The sequence below is a fragment of the Arachis stenosperma genome, chromosome 5 (genome assembly GCF_014773155.1).
Source record: "Arachis stenosperma cultivar V10309 chromosome 5, arast.V10309.gnm1.PFL2, whole genome shotgun sequence".
Taxonomy (NCBI): Eukaryota; Viridiplantae; Streptophyta; class Magnoliopsida; order Fabales; family Fabaceae; genus Arachis; species Arachis stenosperma.
The window spans coordinates 4429178-4455728 of record NC_080381.1 but is presented as its reverse complement, the minus strand read 5'-3'; the positions used below and the strand labels follow the sequence as shown (position 1 = coordinate 4455728).

The 26551-nt window shown below is 33.9% G+C and overlaps 2 protein-coding genes across 3 annotated transcripts; both read right to left on the bottom strand.

The window, feature by feature from the left end:
- Positions 1 to 15962: 15962 nt before the first annotated feature.
- LOC130983242 (NEP1-interacting protein 1) lies at positions 15963 to 18793 on the bottom strand. 2 transcript variants are annotated; one of them, XM_057907449.1, is made up of 6 exons: positions 18334 to 18793; positions 17669 to 17847; positions 17189 to 17272; positions 16888 to 17055; positions 16537 to 16689; positions 15963 to 16220 (listed from the first exon to the last, which is right to left on the bottom strand). In XM_057907449.1, the coding sequence occupies exons 1-5, from the start codon at positions 18485 to 18487 to the stop codon at positions 16567 to 16569; spliced, it is 708 nt and encodes a 235-aa protein (XP_057763432.1). In that variant the 5' UTR covers positions 18488 to 18793; the 3' UTR covers positions 15963 to 16220; positions 16537 to 16566. The 2 variants fall into 2 exon arrangements, with proteins under 2 accessions (XP_057763432.1, XP_057763431.1); XM_057907448.1 differs by lacking the exon at positions 15963 to 16220 and having other exon boundaries at positions 16331 to 16689; positions 18334 to 18791.
- Positions 18794 to 25432: 6639 nt separating this feature from the next.
- LOC130980299 (prohibitin-1, mitochondrial-like) lies at positions 25433 to 26004 on the bottom strand. The gene is made up of 2 exons (XM_057903988.1): positions 25810 to 26004; positions 25433 to 25594 (listed from the first exon to the last, which is right to left on the bottom strand). The coding sequence occupies exons 1-2, from the start codon at positions 26002 to 26004 to the stop codon at positions 25433 to 25435; spliced, it is 357 nt and encodes a 118-aa protein (XP_057759971.1).
- Positions 26005 to 26551: the final 547 nt, after the last annotated feature.

Sequence of the window (26551 nt, the reverse complement as noted above, 5' to 3'; positions counted from 1 at the left end):
AAACGCCCTTAAACACAAAGTATTGCGTTTTTTGAAAGGCACTCACAATTTGGACCAAAACCTCACAAAAACACATGATTTCTTCGCAAACGAACAGCTAGGCATAGCACAAGTTGAATTGGTAATGACACAATTTTTATGAAGTGGATTTAACTTTGTAATTCAATAATATGATCTAAATATTGATGAATTTGACATTAAAAAAATTTAAATAATAAGAGCAGAAGTAAAGCACAACTATAATAATAAAAATTAATTATTTATTTATAGAAAATACTAAGAGATTAACACTTTTAGTGAAAAATTAAAAAAATTAAAGGTAAAGTATATTTTTTATCTTTAAAGTTTGACAAAAGTTTAAAAAATACCTCTGTTCATACCCTGGCCCAATGTTAAGGGCCCAGGTCCAATCGAAAGGCCTGATCCAATAGATTAAGCCTAGCAAAGCACCCACCACCACTCAAGAAGTCGGTGTCAACCACGACTTAGTACGAAGAGGTCGGTTATGAGATTAGCTGGCAGATAAATACTCATTCAAATGAGTAACCGCCCCTGAAATCTCTCTAACCACTTCATAAAGCCATATCTTAACCTCCCTAAGATAATGGGACGGTTATTATCCTAAAGATACGGCACTACTCCAACGGTGGTTATTGGCTCACCACTATAAGTACACTGACACGCCTCAGGTATTCCTAAGTCCAATACTCTCTAAGACCTGCTTACACCCTTGCTAACTTAGGCATCGGAGTGTCCTTGCAGGTACCACCCCCCATTCACGCGCGCGCACCAGTTGGACGGAGCCTCCCGAGTTGCGGACCTACCTGGAGTCCTCCTCTATTATACACTTGGGCCGCCGAACGCCATCCATTGGACTAATCTCCGGTTACCTACCGTAACATTGGCGCCGTTGCCGGGGACCCGCGAGATCATCCCTCGATGGCAGAAAAATCCCATGAAGAAGGCCATGTCGAAACGGATTCTGAGCAAGAGAATCTAGACATGGGCAATGACAATGAAGACACAGCCCAACATCAAGACAATGATCAACACAGAGAGGGTACCTCCGGAGTAAAAAATCCGAAGGTAAATTCCTCAGATGGGCGTGAATCAGAAAAAGGCGGACCAGCTCACGTAGCTGAACTAATGGGATTGGTTCATAGCCGCCTGGAGCAATTGGAACAAGAGCGGGAGAGGCAAAAGGAAACCGAAAGGTACCTTAAAGAAGAGATGGAACGGCGAAAAGAGTTAGAAAGAAAACTCTTGCAGCTAGAATCCTCTCTCAGGAACTCCCGCGATGAAGGAGAAGATCAAACTCCCAGGCGAGAGAAGATCCTTTCAGCGAGGACATAATGAGGGCAAAAGTTCCAAGGAACTTCAAAAGCCCTGATATGGACCTCTACGATGGAACTACGGATCCAAAGCATATCTTAGCAACTTCAAAAGTCGGATGTATCTAGCTGATGCCTCCGACGCTACGAGATGCAAGGCTTTCCGACCACTTTATCGAAAGCAGCGATGAAGTGGTTCGATAGCCTTCCCCAAGATCCATCACTAGTTTTGAAGACCTCTCAAGGAAATTCTTGATGAGGTTCTCAATCCAAAAAGATAAGGTAAAACATGCACCGAGCCTCCTGGGAATAAAACAGGAGGTCGGAGAGTCTTTACGAGCCTATATGGAAAGGTTCAACAAGGCATGTTAGAGATCCAAGACCTGCCCACAGAGGCAGTAATAATGGGGTTAGTCAACGGACTTAGAGAAGGCCCCTTCTCACAGTCCATATCTAAAAGACACCCCGTTTCTCTAAGTGATGTACAAGAAAGGGCCGAGAAGTACATCAACATGGAAGAGAATGCAAAGCTAAGAGACCTGAGTTCACGACTGGACCCACTTCCTCCCTAGGAGAGAGAAAGGGAAGTCAAGAAGAAGGAAGAGCTCGGTCTCGAGAGGCCCAGGAAGTACCACTCTTATACTCCTCTAAAGACCTCTATAGTGGACGTATACAGAGATATGCAACACTGAAAGGCTGCCACCCCCAAGACCTATTAAAAATAAAAAAGGGGGAAGTCGCGCGAGTATTGTGAGTACCATAAAATATATGGTCACTCCACCAACGACTGTTACGACCTCAAAAATGTGATAGAAAAGCTGGCTAGAGAAGGCCGGCTTGACAGATATCTCATGGAGAGGTCGGACACCCATGGAAAGAGAAAGCGGGATGATATGGACAGGAGAGATCCGCCACCACAGACCCCAGAGAGACATATCCATATGATCTCGGGAGGATTTGCGGGAGGCGGGATCACCAAATCTTCTCGCAAAAGACATCTCAAAAGAGTCTACCAAGTCGAGGAAGAGACACCCGACTTCCCCACCATCTCATTCACGAAAGAAGATGGGCAAGGGATAATCCCGGGCATGATGATCCGTGGTGATAACTATGATCCTAGCCAACGCCCATCTCCACAGAACCCTAGTAGACCAAGGAAGCTCGGCGGACATCCTTTTCAAGTCGGCCTTCGACAAGCTAGGGTTAGATGAAAAAGAGTTGAGAGCTTACCCCGACACCCTATACGGGTTAGGGGATACGCCAATAAAGCCACTGGAATTTTTACCCCTTCATACCACCTTTGGAAAAGGGGAAAAATCAAGGACTCTGAGCATAGACTTTATAGTCATCGAGGAAGGGTCAGCCTACAATGCCTTAATCGGCAGAACTACCCTTAATCGCCTTGGAGCAGTGGTATCAACTCCTCACCTCTGCATGAAATTCCCAACTCCCGGAGGAATAGCAACGGTGAGGGGAGATCAGAAATTGGCAAGGAAGTGCTATAACGAAAGCCTAAACCTGAGAGGAAAGGGCAAAGAAGTCCACACCATAGAGTTGGGTGGAGCAAGAACCAGAGAAGAACTACGGCCCCAACCGGGAGAAAAAACCGAGGAGATACAAGTCGGTGAAGAGGAAGGAAAAAACACTTACATAGGAGCCAACCTAGGGGAAACCCTAAAACAAAGGTTGGGGAGAACTCCTAAGAACTAATTCCGACCTCTTCGCATGGAAGGCTTCCGACATGCCCGGGATTGATCCCGAGCTCATGTCCCACAAGCTCTCGGTTTTCCCAGGGTCCCGACCTGTACAGCAAAGAAGACGCAAGCTCGGCCCAGAACGAGCCTCAATAGTAGAAGAACAAGTACAGGCGCTCCTGGAAGCCGGCTTATTAGAGAGGTCAAATACCCAACATGGCTAGCCAATGTAGTGCTAGTCAAAAAACAAAATGGTAAATGGAGAATGTGCGTCGACTATACCGACCTGAATAAGGCATGTCCTAAGGACCCTTATCCTCTACCGAGTATTGATACCCTGGTGGACTCCAGCTCGGGGGTACCAATACTGTCATTCATGGATGCCTACTCGGGATATAACCAAATCCGATGATGAACCCGATCAGGAGAAAACATCGTTCATCACACCAAAAGCAACTATTGCTACGTGGTCATGCCATTCGGACTAAAGAATGCAGGAGCCACGTATCAAAGGCTGATGAACAAAATGTTTTCCCCCCATATAGGGAACCTAATGGAAGTATACGTCGACGACATGTTAGTAAAAACCAAGCAAGAAAACGACCTCTTAACCGACTCACGAGTCTTCAATACTATAAGGTCGCATGGGATGAGACTAAATCCGCAAAATGCGCCTTCGCAGTAGAAGCAGGGAAATTTCTAGGCTTCATGCTAACGCAAAGAGGGATTGAGGCCAATCCCGACAAATGCAGAGCCATCCTAGAAATGAAAAGTCCGACTTGTTTGAGAGAGGTTCAACAGCTTAATGGCCGACTTGCAGCCCTCTCCAGGTTTTTGGCAGGATCGGCACTAAAATCCCTTCCATTATTTTCCTATTAAGGAAGGGATGCCGGTTTGAATGGACTCCGGAATGCGAGGAGGCGTTCCAAGAGTTCAAAAAATTCTTAAGCCAACCATATTAATTCGACCAATACCGAAGACTCGTCCTTACTTCCGTCGCAAACAGGTGTCTCATCAGCCCTAATCAGAGAAGAGAGGTCGGGCAACACCCGATTATTTCACCAAAGGTTCTAAAGGTCCTGAGCTAAGGTACCAGGTGAACAAGAGGAAAAAACGACTACATGGGAACTCTATGTAGACGGATCCTCCAACAAGACGGGGAGCGGCGCAGGCATAATATTGGTAGATGGAAAAGGAACCCAGATAGAGGTCTCCTTAAAATTTGAATTTCCGGCTTCAAACAATCAGGCAGAGTATGAAGCCTTGATAGCCGGATTAAAATTAGCGGAAGAAGCCGGCGCTACAAAAGTGATGATCTACAGCGACTCACAAGTAGTGACCTCCCAAATAAGCGGAGAGTATCAGGCAAAGGACCCCAATATGAAGAGGTACTTGGAAAAAACCTTGGAGCACCTTGGGCACTTTGCGGAAACCGAAGTTAAACACATAACTCGGGATCTGAATAGCAGAGCTGACGCCCTATCCAAGTTAGCAAGCACCAAACCCGGGGGGAACAACAGAAGCCTGATCCAAGAAACCCTCCAAGAACCCTCGGTATCAAAAACAGAGGACGAACAAGAGGTACTTGAGGTAACCGGCCTAAACCTCGGATGGATGAATCCCTTAGTCGAATACCTGAAATTCGACATCCTCCCCAAAGAGGAAAAAGAAGCTAAAAAGATCTGAAGGGAAGCACAACATTATACTTTGGTGAGAAATGTCCTTTACAGAAGAGGGATATCAACACCATTGCTGAAGTGCGTGCCGACCTCAAGAACCGCCGAGGTATTGGAAGAGGTACATAGTGGAATCTGCGGAAATCATCTCGGAGCAAGGTCATTAGCCAGAAAAGTAATCCGAGCCGGGTTCTACTGGCCAACCTTGCAGAAAGATGCCACAGAATTTGTGAAGAAATGCCAACCATGCCAGATGCATGCAAAATTCCACGTGGCTCCACCAGAAGAGCTCATCAGTATAACTTCCCCCTGGCCTTTCGCAAAATGGGGAATGGACTTGTTAGGTCCTTTTCCCCAAGCACTAGGGCAAGTCAAATACTTGATCGTGGGAATAGATTACTTCACAAAGTGGATAGAAGCGGAACCACTAGCCACTATCACCGCCCAAAGAAGTCGCAGGTTCCTCTACAAAAACATTATCACAAGGTATGGAATACCTTATTCCATTACCACAGACAATGGAACCCAATTCACCGACGCCACCTTCAGAAATCTAGTAGCCAGTCTGAAAATCAAGCATCAGTTCACCTCGGTAGAACACCCACAAGCCAATGGGCAAGCCGAGGCAGCTAACAAAGTCATACTGGCAGGATTAAAGAAAAGACTACAGGAAGCAAAGGGAGCTTGGGCTGAAGAGCTCCCTCAAGTATTATGGGCTTATAGGACAACTCCCCAATCCGCCACAGGAGAAACGCCCTTCAGATTAGTCTATGGCGTAGAAGCCATGATTCCAATAGAAATCAGTGAGCAAAGCCCAAGGGTAATTCTCCACGATGAGGTCGGAAATATACAGGGGCACAAAGAGGAGCTCGACTTGCTCCCGAAGTCCGAGGGGGGCCCAGATAAGAGAAGCTGCACTAAAGCAAAGAATGACTGCGAGGTACAACAAAAAAGTCATTCGAAGAACTTCGCTACAGATGACTTGGTCCTAATCAGAAATGACATCGGAGTCAACAAATCGGGAGAGGGAAAACTCGCCGCGAATTGGAAGGGACCGTACAAAGTCAAAGAAGTCTTAGGAAAAGGTTATTATAAAGTAACCGACCTAAATGGCACTGAGCTACCGAGGTCGTGGCATGCTTGTAATATGAAAAGGTACTACAGTTAGAAGCGAACTCTACTCCCTGATGTACTCTTTTCCCAACTTCACGATTTTTTCCCAAAGAAAAGGGTTTTTTCTGGAGAAGGGTTTTTAACGAGGCATCATAGTAGAGGCTAAGGGAAAATAGGCTATCAAGACCCTTAGTAGCAAAAAGGTACCTTCCCAGTTAATAAAGATCTTTTTCGTCTATTATATCTCTCTTAAATATCCTTCTTTATTTTTATAAGTCTTTCTACGAAACGCGCCGACTTAAGCTCGACAAAACGTGAAAATCCCATGAACCGACCTAACATGGTCGTCAGGATGAAACGACGAGGTACAAGTCGGTGTAAAGAGGTTATATGAGTTGATCGTACTAAACTCGGGAACAGTCCGACTCATAAGTCAAAGACAAGAACCCGAGTAGAAAAACTCGGATATATTCCGAGTAAATGAAAAACGCATCGCAAAAAATAACCTAAGTCATAAAAACTCACTAAAACAAAAGTTGAGTATAAAAGATATACAAAAGAGATATCAAAACCTGGAAAAAGCTCAAAGGTTGCATACAAACCTTTGAACGAAAAGGGCTTGAGAAAACAATACAAGCCCACAAAAGGTTTCTTCAGAAAAGATCAAAAACAAAAAAGCATGTGCACGCTCAAGGTAACTTAAACCCTTATCAAAAAAAAAAGGGTACGGATTGGAATATTTTGTTTACGGCCTTAAAAGGCCAGAAAAAGCAATTGTTCACAACCACCAAACGAAGAAATAAAGTTTAAAAAAGAGGGGACCCACAGGCCGGGCCCCCATATAGCCATAAAAATAAAAGAGTCATTTTTTCATCGGAATAGAGGAATCACCACCACCAGGAGAAGCGCCACCAGGACCGGGAGGAGGAACGGAGGAAGAACCCGAGGCATCCGTAGGACGAGGAGGAGACTCGATAATTCTCTGTCCCCGAGTCTTCAGGTCTGACTCGGAAATGACCTCGGGGACAGGAGGATCAACGATGGCGCCATCAATAACTACCTTGTCGGGATGTAAAGGAGAAAGGTCCAAGTCGGGAGCGATAACTCTGACTTGTTCCAAGAAAATTCTCCAAGACTCCTCGGCACCATCGGCGATAGAGTCCTCCAACTCGGCGTATGCGTTCCGAGAGTTCAGCAAGTCCTTCCTCACGGCCACAATATCTTGAAATAGGCTATGGTAGCTGTCTTGCGCCGTCTTCCTCAGGTTAGCCTCCAAAGTGCACTGAGCCCGGAGCTTACCTACCTCCTCCCTAAGGTGATCCCTCTCCTTCCTCAATTTATCTCTCTCCTCCTTCAACTCCTTCTCATGTTTTTCAAAAAGAAGAAGTCTCCCCTCCAACTCCTCAACCCTCGAGGTTGCACCCAAGGAGCTAAGGGGAGCCTTCTCAAAGATGTCCAAAAGTTTGCCGCAAACACCCGCCGCCCTAAAACTCTCCTCAGCCATGGTGGTGAGGTGGTTTCGAACAGAAACATCATCCATACTGATAAAAGGATAGATGTTCTTTCGGACGAATGCCATAGCATCCGCCTTAACCCCACCATCAAAAGAAGAAGAGCCAGACTCTGAAGTCTTGCGCTTCTTCTTCTCGGGCTCGGAGAGAATTTGGGCAGAAGGAGGTGGTCGGGGCAAACTCGAGGAAGAAATGACAATGGGTTGAGAAGGAGTGCCAGTGTTCTTAGGAGGAGGAGGTGGAGGAGGAGGAGAGGTGATCGCCCCGGCACCCCCGGACCTAGCCCGGGACTTCGCCTTGGCCTCCCGGACCCTTTGGTAGGCCTCCTGAGCGTTCTTTTTTGCCATATCTACAAAAGAAACAACCAAGTTACAAGTCGGCAAAATGTAAGTCGGCGGAAACAACTCGGAAATAAAGAATGCATGCACTACCTATTTGAGATTGAACGAAAGACGGTGTTCCTTGAAGAATTTTTCTGGTATCCAAATATGGGGACCTCCCCCACGCTTCTCGGAAAAACCCTACCATGGCCGCCTCCACCTCATCCAGGTCATCGGGACCATATTTTTCGCAAGAAGAGGGCGGCGACCAATAAAGGGGAAAGCGGGGAGAGGAATGCTCATCCAGAAAAAAAGGGTGGTGACCCTCTACAGCTTGAACTTTGAAAAAGAAGTTTTTAAAGTCGTGGAAAGATTCATCAAAAAGGGTGAAAATCCTCCGACCTTGAATGGCTCGGAAGGATACCCATTGCTGTTTATTGTTGAGCCCACTAAAGGGCTTGGTCACATGGAAGAGAAAGAAGAAAATCTTTAGAGAGGTCGAAAAGTCCAGAGCATGGCTTATAAACTGATAAATCTTCAAAAAACCCCAAGAATTGGGGTGAAGTTGAGTAGGAGCAACATTACAATGATGCAAAACAGATATCTCAAAATCTGAGAAAGGAAGAAAAACACCCAAACGGGTGATCATGCACTCATACATAAAGAAAAAATGAGGGGCCTCCTCATTTTCTCTCCCAAAACAGACCCGGTCTTCAGGACCCGGAATTAACAGTTCGTATTTGGGCTCGTCCTCCTCTGAAGTACAGAGTCTGTGATGAGTGCGAAGATGAGTGATGAACTCAGCGTCGACCAACGGTTCCTCCCCAAGGACCGTAACATCTACCCATTGAGAAAGAACGTCTACGGAAGCCATTTTTTATATAAAGAAAAGTGGCAGAAACCTACAAAAAGGGAAAAAGAAAAGGAAAAATAAAAAAAACACGGCCTCTAAGGAGAAAGATTCGAAACTAGAATCTACAGGTCAACCTATCTACTTGCAAAACAAAACATGCAAACAAAAAGCATGACATGAAAAAGGCAAAGCTAACCTTTATCCGAAAATGAAGGTTGGGGAAGAACAGAAATCTTTGAACGCAAGGATGCAACACGAACAGGATAAGGAGAAGCTTGAAAGATCGCGGAAACGGAAAATGGAAAGAGAGGGAAAGTATTTATAAATAGGCTAAGGGGCATAATGGTAAAAACGAGGCAGCCATTAATGCGACTGCATCGTTACCAAAGCCCTCAATCCCTAAACGCCTTCTCAACGGACACGACGCTTGAATTGACGTAACTGTCAGAAACAAAAGGTCGCAAAAATCACGTCGGTTTCAAAACCCGTGAAGGTCGGCTACGAACCCGAGTTAAATACTTGAACCCAAGCCTTAAAAGGGTCTTGGGCTCAAGTAGGGGCACTGTTCATACCCTGGCCCAATGTTAAGGGCCCAGGTCCAATCGAAAGGCCTGATCCAATAGATTAAGCCTAGCAAAGCACCCACCACCACTCAAGAAGTCGGTGTCAACCACGACTTAGTACGAAGAGGTCGGTTATGAGATTAGCTGGCAGATAAATACTCATTCAAATGAGTAACCGCCCCTGAAATCTCTCTAACCACTTCATAAAGCCATATCTTAACCTCCCTAAGATAATGGGACGGTTATTATCCTAAAGATACGGCACTACTCCAACGGTGGTTATTGGCTCACCACTATAAGTACACTGACACGCCTCAGGTATTCCTAAGTCCAATACTCTCTAAGACCTGCTTACACCCTTGCTAACTTAGGCATCGGAGTGTCCTTGCAGGTACCACCCCCCATTCACGCGCGCGCACCAGTTGGACGGAGCCTCTCGAGTTGCGGACCTACCTGGAGTCCTCCTCTATTATACACTTGGGCCGCCGAACGCCATCCATTGGACTAATCTCCGGTTACCTACCGTAACAACCTCTAAGTTTTATTTTGTTTCAATTTTGTCCTAAAAGTTTTCGATTTGTATCAAATATACCCCCTGATGGTTAATTTTTCAAAAAATTTAAGATCAATTCAACAACAATTTCACAAGAACAACCCTCAACACAAGCAAATCAAGTATAATTTTCATGTATTATTGTTAAATTGGTCTTAAATTGTTTGAAAATTTAGCCGTTGAGACTATATTTGATGCAAATCAAAAACTTATGGGACAAAATTGAAATAAAATAAAACTTATAAATATTTGTAAAACTTTTACCAAATTTTAGGAATAAAAAATATATTTTACCCAAAAATTAATTAGTATTAACTTAAGTATAAGACAAATACATTAAAATAATATTGGTCACGTTATATTTTTATTATTTATTTTATATTTGTATGGGATCAAACTGAATAATAAATGTGGTATGTATATGATACATCAAATCTAACGTAGATCAGCGCCATTATTTCCGTATTTGTTATTTAGATTCGATGTTCCTACCTAATTGGCAGTTTGGCACAATCATTCTTGTATTAAAAAAAATGAATAAATAATAATTATATGGGCCTTGATATTCCGTAATCTTGATTTGGGAAAAAATGTTTACCGTTTTTTATTTTTAGTAGTTCTCATTTTGTATAATTTTTTACGAAAAAAAGTAAAATAATAAAATTTTATCATTTATTTTACTTTTTTTAATAAAATCATAAAAATAAGAATACTAACACAAAAATGAAAACAATCATGTGATATAGACATCAAATGCTAGTGCATTTCAGGTCTAGTAAGAAGTGCAATATTTTTAGAAAATAATGTGTTATTAATCTTTTTTTTTTATAAAAATACATGTAGTACGTTTAATAAAAAAAAATCTCGTAAACCTAATTACCGAGTTATTCATATAACATATAATAAAATAAATAACTAAATTTATTTAATAGTTAATAAAAAAATACAAGACTCTTTTTTTAGTAAGTAAAGTTTGAAAATTATTTTACATAGACACCAAAAATTCAATTATATTATAAAATATATGGTTGGTATTCATAAAAAAATTTAATTATTTTGTCATGAGAAGTTTAATTATTTTGCTATGAAATATTGAAGGTTTAATTACTTTGTTAGTCTTTATAGTTTATCAAATTTTCAATTAGGTTCTTATATTTTTTTTCTTTTCAATTAGATCCCTACATTACTTTTAATTTTGTAATTAGGTTATTTTTATGAGAAAAATATTAGAATTAACAGGATATTCCTCCCAAAATATATAGAGTCAAATATTTAGTTAGGTTTTTAATTATGAATACCTGTAAAAAAATATGCAATTAATTCTAATATTTTTTATACTACCAAAGACCTAAGTATAAAATTAAAAATAATATAGAGATTCAATTTAAATAAAAAAGTATAGAAATCTAATTATAAATTTGATAAAATTATAAAAACCAACAGAATAATTAAACCAATATTAAATTATTATAACTAATTATTTTGTTGAAAAAAATATTTGAGATAATATATGGTGAAAACTCAGGTGTAGTCGACTTCATGTGAAGTTGATATCTGAGAGCCGTTAGATAATTTAACTGATTTGACTAAATTTTCATCTAACAATTCTCAAATATCAATTTCACGTAAAGTCGACTTCACCTAAGTTTTCACCTATATATATACACATACTTGATATATGTTTTTTTTTTATTTGTTTACTATACATCTTTGAAAATTCGGTAACACAGACCAAAAACAAACATTTATTTTGTTGTGTTGAGTTTTGACAGCAGCCACCATGTGCATTGAGTGTGAAATTCAATGGTTATATTGATAGCATTAATTGATGGATAGATATTATTAACCGAGTTAACTACCTTCATATGAATTTAAACGTATTAATATTGTGTCAGAAATTCGATAGTGCTTGAACGTGATGTGGTCAATTTAATTGATCTAACACAGGTTCCACCACTGTTTCTATCAACTTGCAACCCTACTTAATTTAAGTTTTGTCCTTTTTAACTTTATCACACAAGATCAATCCCACAGCTTAAGTCCCATCTAAGAGTACTTCCTTTGACACGTTTCAGTAATTAATTTGTTCATGACCCACAAAAGAAAAAATATCTCATTTTCACCATCCTTTGTCATATTTAGTGTGTTACAGTTGAATAAAAACAAAGCCAATTTAGGTTATTAAATTATTTGAGGATCCAATTAAATTACGTAATCACAACTTGCTGTTAGCGGTTTACAAAACTATGGTTAATGTCATAAAATTGAATAAAAAATTAACTAATTAATGATAAAGATAAAAAAATTATTTTATTTAATACTTTAATAAATACATTTGTCTCTAATTAAAAAGTCATGATATGTTATGTTATTATTATCTTAAATTATGTAATCTAAGTATTTTAAAATTTTTATTAGAAATTACGAAATGAGTTATTAAGATGATATAATAAGTGTATGATATTGTAATTTAAGAATAAATTCATCCTAATTAAAATAGTTTATTATAATTCAATAGTTGAATTAGAATGTGTTATATTATTTGGCCTTTATATATATATATATATATATATATATATATCATGTTATCAATTTTTTTGGTCAAATAATTATATCTTCATTTATATATATATATATATATATTTATTTTTATATTTAAAAAGTTATAATTTATATAATTAATACGGTCATTTTAATTTAATAAATTAAAATTTATAAAATTTAATTATTTTATTCCGTACATGACAGAGGTTATTAAACTTGTTCTTGTACAATTACTTAATATATAATCATGTAACAACATTATCAAAAAAATGAGTGCAAATATTTACTATCTAGTTATTATATTTACAGTGATGTTCAATGTTAAAAATAGCAAACATTGGACGTATAATTATCAAAGTTTTGAAAAATGTCAATTTATACTTTCAGAAATAGATGAAAAAAATCAAGTTAAATTTCACCAAATTTAAAAAGATGTGGGTGCATAATTTACTCCAACGATAATGGACCATCTAACTTTAGGGTTTGTTAGTACCTCACCAATAAGTATTGATGAAACTTTAACCACATATAAGCCACATGCATGTGATTATGTGAAGTGTGAAGTTAGTATCACATGATATAAGGTTGCCCATGTCCGATAAAAAGGTAACATAATATCATTAATTACTAAAACACTGATGACAATTGGTGTGTTATGTTTGTCAATTTTGGTGGCCATGATGAATCTATATAAAGATGTGTGTGTATAAATAAAGCTCAACAATATTAACAAATTTCCTTTTTTAATTTCCAATTATGATAGTAGCCACTAGGCAGTACCTTTTACTAATTTGGATGATGTATTTGTATGGGTCCATGGTTTCACCTACCAAACAAAGTTTATGGTTAGTATGGAGTATTTCATATTATTATGAGGCAGCGTCTGTGTTGTGCATTGAGATTCAGATGCCAATTTGGTTTATGAAAGGACGCAACTATTTAATGTGGCAGATGAAATAGATAATGGTAACGTTTCTAGGGTTGGTGATTCTTCACAATGTGATATGCTACACTTCACTACTATCCCCTTGTACTATACCATGCATTTCAGCTCTACCAAGTTTCAGTCCAAATAAATTGTTTGCTTCCTAATTACTCGCAGTGAGAGCATCTCAAATGTTAGTTCTAATTTTATTTTATTTTAGGTTTTATAAGAATATTTGTAGACTAGTTCAATTAAAATTTTGTATTATTTTAAATTATTTTATCAACATAATTATACGAATAACAAAATTTTATTAATTCTCCATCAAGGTGATGCTATATCTCTAAGATGATATCGATTTTATTATTTTATAAATCAACTTCAATGCAGATTTTAATTCTAAATTAATTTATTTTTTGAAAGTATCGAAAGTGATACTCTAAAAACATTTTATTGGAGATGTTCTAACTACCATTTTTCTTTTCTTTTTTTTTTAGTGTGAATCAAAGTTGTTATCAGACTTACATGCAATTGGTTTTATGTAAAGTTGATGGTTGATAATCATTAAATTATTTTATGGTGAAAACTCAGGTGAAGCTAACTTTATGTGAAGTTTATACTTGAGAGTCATTGGATGAAAATTTAGTCAAATCAATCAAATTATCTAACGGCTCTCAGATATCAACTTCACGTGAAATCGATTTCACCTGAGTTTCCACCTTATTTGATATGTTTGATTAAACTGTTATCTGATAATTTTTAACTATCAATTTTACATATAAGTGAATTACATGTAAATTTTGTCTTAATTTTATGAGTAAACCTTAATTTTAGTCCACAGTTTAGTTGGAAAAGGCGCTCATCATTTTGAAAAAAGAGCAAATTTTTTTCATTAAGGAAAAATGAACAATATTTGATGAAGTATTTTATATATTTTTTGGTTTATATTTTGGAGGATTTTGTTAAACATTGTTTATCTTCAGGAGAATCATACCTATTAATCTTTTTCTTAAGGATTGTCACTGTCATAAATTTTTTAAACTAAATTGATACTTTACTATAATTTCTATATATAAACAATGTATAAAGCTCAATTATGCTAACGTCTATTTAAGAGGTGTTGCTAAAGTAGTAAAAATTTCTTTTTTCATATAATAGTGGGAAAATTAACCACTTATATTTATATAATAGCACCTGATTATTTTCCACCGTCAATACATAAAGATTTAAGTATTTTTAACACATTAATTAGTTAAGAAACAAAAACTTATAGTATTGGTAGAGAGTAGTGAAAATAAACATTCAAGATAGATTTATTTGGAAATTAGAAGCACTCAAGTTCTTGTAACCATTATCCTTAATTAGAGTATTATTATTAAATTGATCTTTTAAGAAACATTACTATGTTAGCACCTTTCTTAAGGTTTACGCAAAACTTATCCCCAAGATAATTGACATGATGATAAAAAATTCCCTATCAAATTGTCCATGTCTTTGGGTTTTGGTCTAATTAAGAAGTAACAAGTAGTCTGGGTTGTTTTCATTGAATGGAATTAAAATCAGAAGACGTTTAGATTTGGGAATCTAAGCTTAGGTACAGGTTCGTTAGGAAAATCTGATGGAATGGATTACATCCACTTCATTCCCATAATAATGAATCTAGTCTTTTCAATCAAGATTTAATATAACCTTAATTAGTTGTGAAAGACTTCCATTTGTTCTGTGTTTTGTTGGTCAAGCCCATTCTTGTGATGATTTGTCCCTCATTTCCTTTTATGTTGAGTAATGCTTTTTGAGTTTTTGCTTAATCATATATATTATTTTTAATAAGATTTTGAAAATCAAATCAATTATTGAACTGATAATAAAAATTCAAAAGTTCAAAGTTCAATCCAAATTGAACTAAATTAAATCAGATATAATAAAATATTAATTTTTTTTTAAAAATGTATTTTATTATTTTACAAGAGTTAACTGCTAAAAATTTATACTAGTTCGACTTATTAATTGGTTATTTGACCATTTTTTTATTCTTTAACAGATTCTTTGTCAAATAAACTTTTAGAAAAGGACAAATTGATCTCTGTCTTTTTGGTTCGCAGACATTTAAGTCCTTGAGAATTTAAAAATATATTTAAATCTCTAACCTCTTCAAAATCTAGACATATCAATCCCTGAGTTCAATTTGTTCAATTTAAAACTCTCTCACGTGTGCATCCATATCAACCAGGTCAATACAATGAAAGTCACGTTTTGATTTTTCCGTCGAGTCTGACAAACCCAAGTGAACATGAAAGATAAGTTTTGAAAAGGTCAAAGACTTAAATGTATTTCCAAATCCTCTCAAATCCTCGAGGACTTAAGTGTCTGCAAATCAAAAGACTAAAGACATATTTGTCCTTTTCTCATAATTTTTTGTTTGAACCAAATCAATTTAATTGGTTTCGATTAATCCGATTAAACAATTCGGTCCAATTCTGATCACTATGGGTTTTAATACACATGATCCTAATAATCCTTACTCTCCTATTCACAATACAAATATAAAGAAATAAAAAAATACAAAACTATATAAAAAGAATAAGAAAGCTAATTCAGAAACAAACAAAATGTCTAAACAACAAAATTTATGTAATTTACTATTCTTTGAGAAAAAAGGTAGAAATAATAACAACGAGGCAAAGACAAAAAATGAATATAGAACTTGTACCACAGGCCATGATTGCACTTGTCTGGTTTGGTTTTGTAGTACAGTAAGAGCTGCTTGTGAAGTCAAGCAAAAACCAGTATGTAATGAATATTATGAACATAAACTTCTAATGTATACAATCTTTGTCCAAAAATGTAAATAAATTTAAAATCTTATGCTAATTTGACATAAAAAAAAAAGTTCAATAGGGTGTATATAATCAGAATCAGCAAAACTAAATTGTTCTCCACATAAAAACAAAAATGTTTACAAGCAAATGATGGGTCATTAATTAATTATTATATGCATATCCATTGATCATCATTGTAACTCAATTTGACTGTACTAACAATTTTCATTCATTATGGGGCCAAGGAACCAACCACCACTTTGCACCATTTCCTCATATGGATATATTGAATACAAACAAAGGGAAACTCCTTAAACCCTGCCAAGGACCAAGGTTTAAATTACTGGTTAAATTACATTCAACTCATCAATGTTCACTGTTTTGGAAATTAAATGTATAACAGAACAGGAAAAAGAAGAAGGAAGGACTTAAAAAGAAGGATAATCCACTCATTCATGTACAAAAAGGTAAAATTTATCTCAAAATTTTCTTTACACTAGTTTAGTACAATGATGATACCACTCATAACTGCAAAGCCCCCACTAGAATTAACCGAGTATTAGTCCTAGAACTAGAATTAAATAAGCATATAAACAAAAAGGGAGGGAAAAAAACATAAACAAAAAGAAAGAACCTTTTTTACGGTATGTGACATATACAAAAATTACAGATCCCTTCTGCATAATGGACAAGAACCATGTCTAAACAGCCACTTGTCTATGCAGGGTAGGTGAAACATGTGATGACAATGGGGCAAGCTTCTAACTGACTCTCCCAGCTGAAAGTCCTGCATATACAAATACAGAATTGTAACTTGTTTAAGTATCAAAATACACAAGGTTAATAGTACTTTTGTTTCAAAATTTTAATGTCACTTTGTCCAAATTGACTAGATATGCTAATAATGAATGAGTAGTAACCTTGATATCAAAATATACATAATCTAAATAAATGGTATTAACAAGGAAAACTACAATTAACAAACCTGGAGGCAAACTGAACAAGACACTCTTTCACCAGAAGCATCAACATTGTTGTCACTAGTAATTTTGATTATTGGGATTTTTTCGACCAAATCTCCAGATAAGCCTTTTGAACCACCAGTGTCAAAGATGTTTTGAACTTCATCAAAACCGGTTTCAACAGCACCCATCTGAGATTAAGATAAGAAGAAAGAGTACAAGGTCTCAGCAAAGACAAGTGAATACACAAGCAAAATTTCCCAAATCATCAATGTAATAGTAAATAATCCTTTGAACCTTTTTATGCAATGCAAATTAAATTACCTGACTCTGAACTGCACTCAACATTGCTGGACCTATCCTCTCACGAACAAGTCTCCCACTCACTAAGCTAGCAATAACATCAATCTGCATAACACACAACCGATTGTTAGGCTAACACAACATTCCAAAGAAAATGATAAAATAAAAATTTAAGCCTGTTTCGTAATTGTCGACAAAAATAGATAGATACTTGAAGACACCAAATCTATTTGGAAAAGAATACACATAAGAAAAATAGGTAAACTTCTTGTAATGGAGAAAAAATTCGTCCAATTTAATGTCTAGTGTCCACCAAAAACTGAGACCGATCTTTCTTTCTTGTCATGTCTTGGTGTCTTTTTATTTTTGTACCGAGACACTTACCAAAGACGAACAGAGCCACAGCCTCACAAAACAGAAACTAAGCAATCATGTAGGCACATGATAAAAGCTTCAAAATCACATTTTGAAATTTGAACAAGGCTGAGTTTGCTCACTCACCAGGTACAAGAGACACCCAATTCCAGACTCATCAGATTGCCAAAGAACAAGAGAGGATTCAAAGACTTCAATGGAGAAAACAGCTCCTGAGATGGCACCAACAGCAGCACCTCTAATGAAGCCACTCTCAGTCTCTTGTCCTATCAAAGCTCCAGTCATAGCCCCCAACAAAGTCCCAACTGCAGATACCAAAAACAGAAAGAAACCAAAGCCATTTAGAGTTTCTGTTCTGGCCTTAGAACAAGCACATGCCAAACCCAAAGTTCAATTAAAAATAATTAAACAAAATCAAAGGACAAAACTTTAGTATGTTTTTAGAAGATGGAAACAAGCCAACAAACAAACAGATGAACCGCATCCCAAAGTTTCATATCATGTCTTTTTAACAAAAACACACCAAAAAAAGAAGAAAAAAAAGGTTGCAAAATTCAAAACAACGTCTTACAGCACCAAACAATGACATTGACAAAATCAGAGCAAACTAAACCAAACCCCACCACACCCCCATCCTCTATTTTCCATGTTTATCATTCAAAACAAAACAAAACAAAAAAGGTGGCAAATTGACAAAACCAGAAGTTGGAAAACCTGGAAAACAAAGAAGCAGATCAAGTGTTCGACAAAATGCATAAATTGAAAAAACCGATTAGGAGAAGGGATTTAACCTAATGCGAAGCAGAAGGTCAAGATCGCAGAGAAGATGTTGCCAATGACGGCAGAAACAGCGAGGGTTCCAATTTGCTTGATCCTCTCGACGAGATCCCCGAAGGAACCGAACAGAGAGGACCTCAGAGGACACGGATTTGGCACAAACTCCATCTCTGTAGAAACAAACGAAAGGGGAAGAAGAAGAAGAAGAAAGAAGCAAAAAAGTTTCTTTCTTTTTTGTGCGGTGGTGTTTGATTTCTGAGAATTGGGTTTAAGGAACAAATAGAAGTCCAAATTTATTTATAAATATAAATATAATAATAAAAATAAATAATAACATAAGAAGAAAATAAATGTTAATGAAAGACGCGCAATGGCAACAATGCTTATTGCTTAGTCCGTAAGAAGAAACTGCTATCAACCAACTCACATTTAAAGCTTCTCTGCCTTAACGCCATCCCTTTTTTTTTTTTTTTCGTTCTTATAAGGTTGCTATGAATCTTATATTGTTGAATTAATTAAAAAATATTTATATTAATAGCATGTATTAGAAAAAATAAAAATCGTTTTCAGAATATATGGCACGAGGAGGAGGCAAAGGTGGTCTTTTTTGACAAATGGGTGCAAGATTTATCACAATTCAAGCTCTCTTAATTATAGCCGTACACATACATACATAATCACAAGAATTTAGTCTTTCTTTGATTTTTATTTTTTTTTTCTCATGTCACTCATTTTCCATGGTTCACGCGTTCTAAGTGGGAGTTTCCAATGTGAATTCGTTATTTCTTGGAGGAAAAATGTTATTTGTAGGCATTAATTGAATATGTTAGATGAGAAAGTTTAAAGACTAATATTTTTATTAAAATTTGGTTAGTATTTAATTAATAAAAAAATAATTTTATATTATTAGATATAATTTTATATTATTAAAAATATTAATAATAGTTAATTGATGATTATAAATTATAAAATTTATTAATTTTTTAGTATTTTTCTATGTTAGATATATGATGTAAAATATTATTTTAATTTATATGGCATTTATTATTATATTTATTAAATTTTTATTTTATTTTATTCGTTATCTTATCTTTTTCTATTAAAAACAAAATTTGTTATACTTGTCTTTTTTTAAAATTAGTTATATTTATCTTTTTTTAATAGAATTATTTAGAGATTTTAATTATTTTAGTATATTTTAAAATTTAAAGTCAATTTTGTAATTAGTATAAATAGATAGTATTATTTTTCGATAATAGACAACAACAATATACAATAAAATTCTTCATTTTTTTAAATTTTTTCATAATTTTATTAATATTATTAGATGAGATGTAAATTTTATTTAAAGTAAAACTATATTTTGTTAAATAACAACTATAGAATGTCTTCTATTTTTTTATACTGACGACTCGGACTTGTTTGTGTGAGTCTCTAATATTTTATAAAAAAAAATTTTTATTTATCAATTATATTTGGATATAATAATATAAAAATATTATTTATTTATTTAATATATAAAAAAATCTTTTTTTTTAAAAAAATAATCTTTTTAAAAAAATATAAATTATATTTTTTTTTAAAAAAATATTTTTTATTTTTTTAATATTTTTATTTTTATTACTAAAATTTTATTAAATACACTAAAAAATAAAAAAAATTATTTTTTATTAAAATAATATCGTCCAAATAAACAAGATTAATGTTCAAAGTTAGCTTAGAATGTTCTATTTAGTTTTCTGAAGCTTAGGCTTAACAAGGGTTGATTGGCCAGGACTTTCTGACCAACACCTGAGCTGACCCGCAGTTTAGAAATATTTTGTTCGGTGACAGTTTCTATATAGTTAATTAACTATTGGGTATTGGGTGAGGTGAGTGATTATATAATATATTATTATTATATATGTGCAAGCAATTAGTAGCTAGAGTTCAATTTTGTAGGTATTCCTTTACTTATTGTTTTGGTGCAAAATATCTTCCTATGATGGGGACAGTAGGTGGATTGCCAGAGACTTTATGGTGGAAGGGATTATGGGCATAATATAACATATATAATAACAGTAGAAATTTAGGTCCACGTGAAATTAATAATTAAAAATAATGAAATAATTAAATTAATTTAATTAAATTTTTATTTAATAATTTTTAACTATTAACATTACATTGTATGTACCTAAATTTTTATTTATAATAATATAAAAAAATTTTAAAATATATTTATAATATCAGTATTCTAGTAATATTAATTATTATTTTTAATTGATATATATTATATATATTTGTTATAATTGAGATTAACGATAAAATTATTAAAATATTAGTATATTTGATATACTTATAATTCTTTTAATAATATATATCAACTATATAATAATAATATATTGATAAAAAAATATTATTTATATATTAAAATTGTGTATAAATTTTTAGATGCTTAATTTGAAATCATTAATTAAGTTATACTTTTAACATATTTAAATTGATCTCTCAAATAGATATCAAAACAAAATTATATAAATAAATAAATAAATAATACGTACAATAATACTATAGTATGTACTATGTAGCACTGAACCCAATCCATGTTGCTACATCAATGCTAGTATGCTAGTAAGTGAGGTCCATGCATTATTATTCATCATCTCCCTCCTCAACGCCTTTATTTAATTCATGAACTTTAATTATAAAATGCCTCAAGATTCATTCAACTATATATTATTCAAGTGAGGCAAAAAAATAATAGAAAGAAAAATTTATTCGGATGGATAGATAAAGAGTTGACTACTTTTGATGTTTGCATAATGAGTATAGTAGCTAGGTAATGGACAATGTGCCTTTTTTAGGTCATGTTATCTTTTGCAAAACTAATTAAATTAAAACAATGAGAAACAAAATAAATGTTTCTTCAAACTTTTCCATCATTTGATGACTAGCTAGATCTAGATTGGATTGATACAAAACAAACCACATGCAACATGATAAATGCGTTATGGGGTTTTACACGATTATTAACTGATAGTGAAATGCATCTTGCTAGCTGTATTTAAATGGTGCTGCCTATAAACATTATGGTATATGTGTAGTACTTTATTTTTAGTAGTAATAACAATAATAATAACGAAGCTTTCCATTATTTTTGATAAGATTACTAGATATATAACTATTTCTAGGTATCTTCTTATTAACTTAAATTTTAAAAAAATAATTTCATAAAATGCATGATATCAGGACTTTTATAATTAAAATATTTAGAATCTGATCAATATTATTTTCAAAAGAAAAAGTATAAGATAAATAAAAAAGTTTATGCAAAAAATTCAAAAAACGTATTTGTTAGAAGGAGCAGAATTTAGTGTAGAGGAAAGAGGAAAATAACCTCCCAAATTAATAAAATGGATCATCTTAATTGTTAAAAAAAAATTAAAAGTGTAAAGTGTAATCTCTAATCTTTCATTGTTCTCTCTCGTATTTATTTTTTATTTCACTTATAAAATTAATTGTATAAGATCACACTTTACTCTCTTAATTGTTAAAAAAATTGAGAAAAATCCATTTCTCAAATTAAATAACTTGTACTTATGAAATCTTTTATTTTTATGATTTGGCTCTTTCTAAGTTTATATTTGGCCTTTTATTTAGTTGTGTTTTTTTAATGTAAATCCCTACAAGAGATTCCAACTCTGTTTTTAGATGTATTAGAGATATAATTATTTATGTCATTATTTGTACCGGTTTAAATTTTTAAAAAAATAATATTATAAACAAAATTGATCATGGATTTGACGGAATATTTTCCTAACTTAAATTATATTTAGCTTTCTATTTATTATTTCAGTAATTATGTATTGAAGGCACCCGCATTAATTACTAAAAGAATACGAGGAAGGATAGGGTCAGCAATTTTTGTAATTTGTAGTTATTAAATAGTCATTAATGATGATTTTAATGATGTGAAATTGGTGTGAAATTTTATCCGATAACTTATTTTTGTTTGCTGGTTACATACTGACCAGAATTTAATAAAGTTGGTGGTCTCTAGATTTTCTTTCCAAAAATATATGTTTGTTTAATATTAATTAGGAGTATGTAGGTGCTAGATTTTTTTCCGCTCCATTATGAACGTTAATTCACTAGTAATTATTAAGTAATAATACTATAAATCAAAGTTTAGTTTAACTTTATGTTAATTTTCCATTCAGCTAGTATATAGACTTATTGAAGGAGCATGCACATTCATTGGTTATAGTTAGCTAGTTTAGATCTAACGTCCATCGTGAATTGCAAGACATGCAACGTGATGAGCTTGGTCCATTATTGGTTAATATTTGAGAAATACTTCTAAACTTCACCATAAATATATTAAAACCATGTACTGCAACTAGGTGCTTGCAAGCCAAAAATATTAATTAATTAAAGTCATAATTATTAGATATAGTAAAGTAAAGCTAATTATGTACTTTTACCTAGCTAAAATTTATCTACGCATTAAAATAAATATTTTATTTTTATAGAACTCTATGATGACTAACAAATAATAATTAAAGTTTATGTTTAGCTTGTCGTTCTATTTTAATTTCTAAATAAATATAATTTCACCTGAAAATATAAATAGTTAAATACTTTGAATATTCATTACTAAACGTGAGGATTATATATATATATATATATATATATATATATATATATATATATATATATATATATATATATATATAAGGATGTATCAACCAAAAGCGATATAATATTGCACTCCCGTTCTATGCATAAAAGATAAGATCTAGTCTAACCAGCCCGATGGACCTAATTAATTATTGATTATATGAATCAAATTTTCAAGAAATGGCTTACGTAAGATGAAACTCAACTCATGTACATACGTTTTTACGAGTCAAACAATTGGTTTAAATAAATTATATACAATTGATTATGTGAAGATATATATATACATGGTGAATTATTCTACCTAATTTTTTTAAAATAACATATAAATTATTTTTTATGAGATATTATTTTAGAATTGAATATTTATTTTTAACTTGAGTTATTCTAATCTAATAAAAATTAATATTTTAATTGATGAAATAGGATCATTTTGTAATTAATTTTTTTAAAATAGATAATTATATATTTTTTTAATTATTAAAATTTAAATGTATTTTTTTTATCAAATCATTATTTTGTAGAAGAACACTTCTTCTATTTACTGAAGTACATTTTCACTTCTCCATTATTCCCTTATCACTTAGATTTGTTCTTTCTAAATTTTATTTTCGTTGTTGTCGTTATGATAAGAAGCACATACGTCATCGCTATCTACTGTCTTTTTACACGATTTTTATTTCGTCTGTGTAACATCATCATCTCATTACTTTGCTTTGTTACTTGATGTATGTCATTAATTATTATTAGGTAAATTCTGTAATGCCTATAATTTTAGTATCAAAATTATCGAATTTATCTTTTATGGTAAATTTTAAATATTAAAAAATTATTTTTATATTTTTTATTTAAATATTTATTTTTATTTTTTTAATAAATTAGACAAATGTATATAGACACCATAATATGCACCTATTATTGTGGATCGAATAATGAGTTTCATTTTTGTACATATTTTTCGTTTCGACAATAGACTCGTTGACAGTAGTAGTAAACAAAACAAATAATATTATATATTAATAACGAGAGAATATAATTAATAATAACAATAATAATAATTTTGTAAGTGTATATATATACTTGAATATTGGTTGAGAGATTCAGCTGAATTTAAATAGGCCTACTTCTGCCGTGGTATATGCTTGTTGGTGGTTGCATTGTGTAAGGCATTAAAGTCCAAAACAACTACACCTAATGGAAAGATATATATGAAAAGTTTTTCCAAGCATATAATAATCTTCCGATCCTAAACGAATCAAAACATGATTAGACATTTACAATAATCCAAACTTGTATATTTTCACTTCCCCTAATTAACGTAGTTGTTATTCTCTGCATTGGTCAATCTCAATTTGGCCATATCTTAAATAAAGTTTTTGTGGATAAGATTGAATATATACCACCATATTCTAATAATATAACAAAATAATATCGTTAATTAATAAATAAGTCTTCAGTGCTTGCAGAAGAACAAATTAAATGATACTAATTTTCTTCTTTCCTATATAATATATAATATATTGTCATTTAAATCCACGATGTGAATTTAATTTTGTTCCCTGGAGAATATAATATTGTCATTTCAACCTATATCATGGCCTGCTACTTGAAATTTTCGTTATATTTAAACATAATTCTATGTATTTTAATACAATAAGTCTAATCAATCTAATTATATGCATTATTTTCAAGGTTGTAAGAACCGGACCGGTTAATAAACCGGTAAAGTCATTGGTTTAATGGTTTATTGGTTCGATCGGAATTTAACCGGGGTTCAATCGGTTTAATTAAATATTAAATAAAATTATTAAAAAACCTAAAAATAATTTTAAATATATAAATTTAATAATTTCTAACTTAATAAAATTTAAAATTTCACATAATAAATTATCCATAACTTAATATTAGAGGTTCACAAACAACTTTAAACATCAAAGTTTATAACTAAACAACTTCATAGATCATTAAGGAAGAGGAATATAGTGATACTAAAATCCAAAAGAATTTAAATTGGCATGGCTTGTATACATATCATCTAGCAACACTTAAATTATGGCTGTAAAGTATAAATAGATTGAATGATACTATTCAAAACAAAGGTATATTAATACAGACAAGCATAGTTTGTTGATACATAACCAGTTTACCATATTCAAAACTTTGAAATACACTGATTCAGATATATAGAAGCGCATTGACACTGTTTTTGACTCATGCTTCACAAGAAGACTGTTAGTCTACCATAAGGCTTTTCACCTTCAACCCTAGAAGGTTGAATGTGACATGAAAACTGAACAGAAGCATACAATAAAGAGAGCCAGGGTTTCAACAATTCCGTGCTTCACTCAGAAGCAAGCATTTAAGGACTAGCTGAGCCAAATATTTATACTTATTATGAACTGATTTGACCTGTTATCCCAGCTCAACAATGAATTATCGACAAATAGTCAAATACTATGTTGCTATAAAGAGGTCATCTGAATTCAAGTAAACCTTGTTAGCAGAGTTTGAAATTGTATGAGCGATTTCCCTTGCAGCTTCAATTTTCCTCAAGGTGATAAATGCAGGATTATTGGCAATAGCTTGACCAATCAATTGTGCACTCTTGGCTTCTCCCTGTTTAAAGAAAAAATAAAATAAGCCTTTAAATGTACTACAGAATCAAGTTGAAAAGGACTACTTCTCAGTTGTTTAGTTTTCATGATATTCAGACTATCTATGGTTTGGTATAGCCGTATAATAACTGGCAATTCAGAAATACTAAAGCATCGAATCCAACTATTATACTAAGTAAGAACAGTCCCCACATATGATTGCGCCAACTATATTACATGTGCTCTAATAACAGCACTTCTTTTGTCCTGTTTAGCTTTTTCTACCACAAACTTAGCCCTCTCAGCTTCTTGAGCAGCAACCTGCTTGGCTTCAATTGCGGTTGTAAATTCCTTACCAAATGTCAAGCTTGTGATTGACACATCATCCAGTGCAATATTGAAATGGGAGGTCCTTTCAGTCAAGATCTTCATTATTTCTCTACTGACATTCTGTAAAATAGTATGTTTTATTAATAATCAGTCCCACTAATCAGATAGTACTATCACTTTGATATTAAATCAAAAGTAAATTTACTTTACTTAATTCCCGAGAATACAAATTGCAACTGAGAAGTGAAGATCATATAACTAACAGAGAGCGACAGAGAGCTCGAAGCTCAGACACAGAGAGAGTGAGTGAGAGAGAGAGAGCGCGCTTGAAGAGATGACGATCGACCGGGAAACCTTCGTGACGGTTATGCCACGGGGTCAACGCTTCCTTTGTGCGATGGTGACGAGAAGAGGAAAGATGAGAAGGGATTGGCGATGAGAAGAGTACGACGGCACCCACGATTCCCGCCGGCAGCGAAAGCACCATCTACCGGAGAAGAAGAGTTCGGCCATGGGGATTGTGATGGCGGGCTAGTGGCTGGGGTTAGGTTAGGGTAAGGTTTCTGATTCTCGGAGATGAGATAAAGAGGTGGGGGTGGCGTGGGTGGCGAGTGGCGACTGAGGAGCGCTGCTTGGTGGCGACTGAGGA

Coding starts and splice junctions, on each gene's coding strand:
- LOC130983242 (XM_057907449.1), bottom strand. CDS start 18,487: ATGGAGTTTGTGCCAAATCCGTGTCCTCTGAGGTCCTCTCTGTTCGGT. Junction 17,848..18,333: donor GACCTTCTGCTTCGCATTAG/GTTAAATCCCTT, acceptor TGGTATCTGCAG/TTGGGACTTTGTTGGGGGCT. Junction 16,690..16,887: donor CTTGTTCAGTTTGCCTCCAG/GTTTGTTAATTG, acceptor TTGTATATGCAG/GACTTTCAGCTGGGAGAGTC.
- LOC130980299 (XM_057903988.1), bottom strand. CDS start 26,004: ATGAAGATCTTGACTGAAAGGACCTCCCATTTCAATATTGCACTGGAT. Junction 25,595..25,809: donor GTGCTGTTATTAGAGCACAT/GTAATATAGTTG, acceptor TTCTTTAAACAG/GGAGAAGCCAAGAGTGCACA.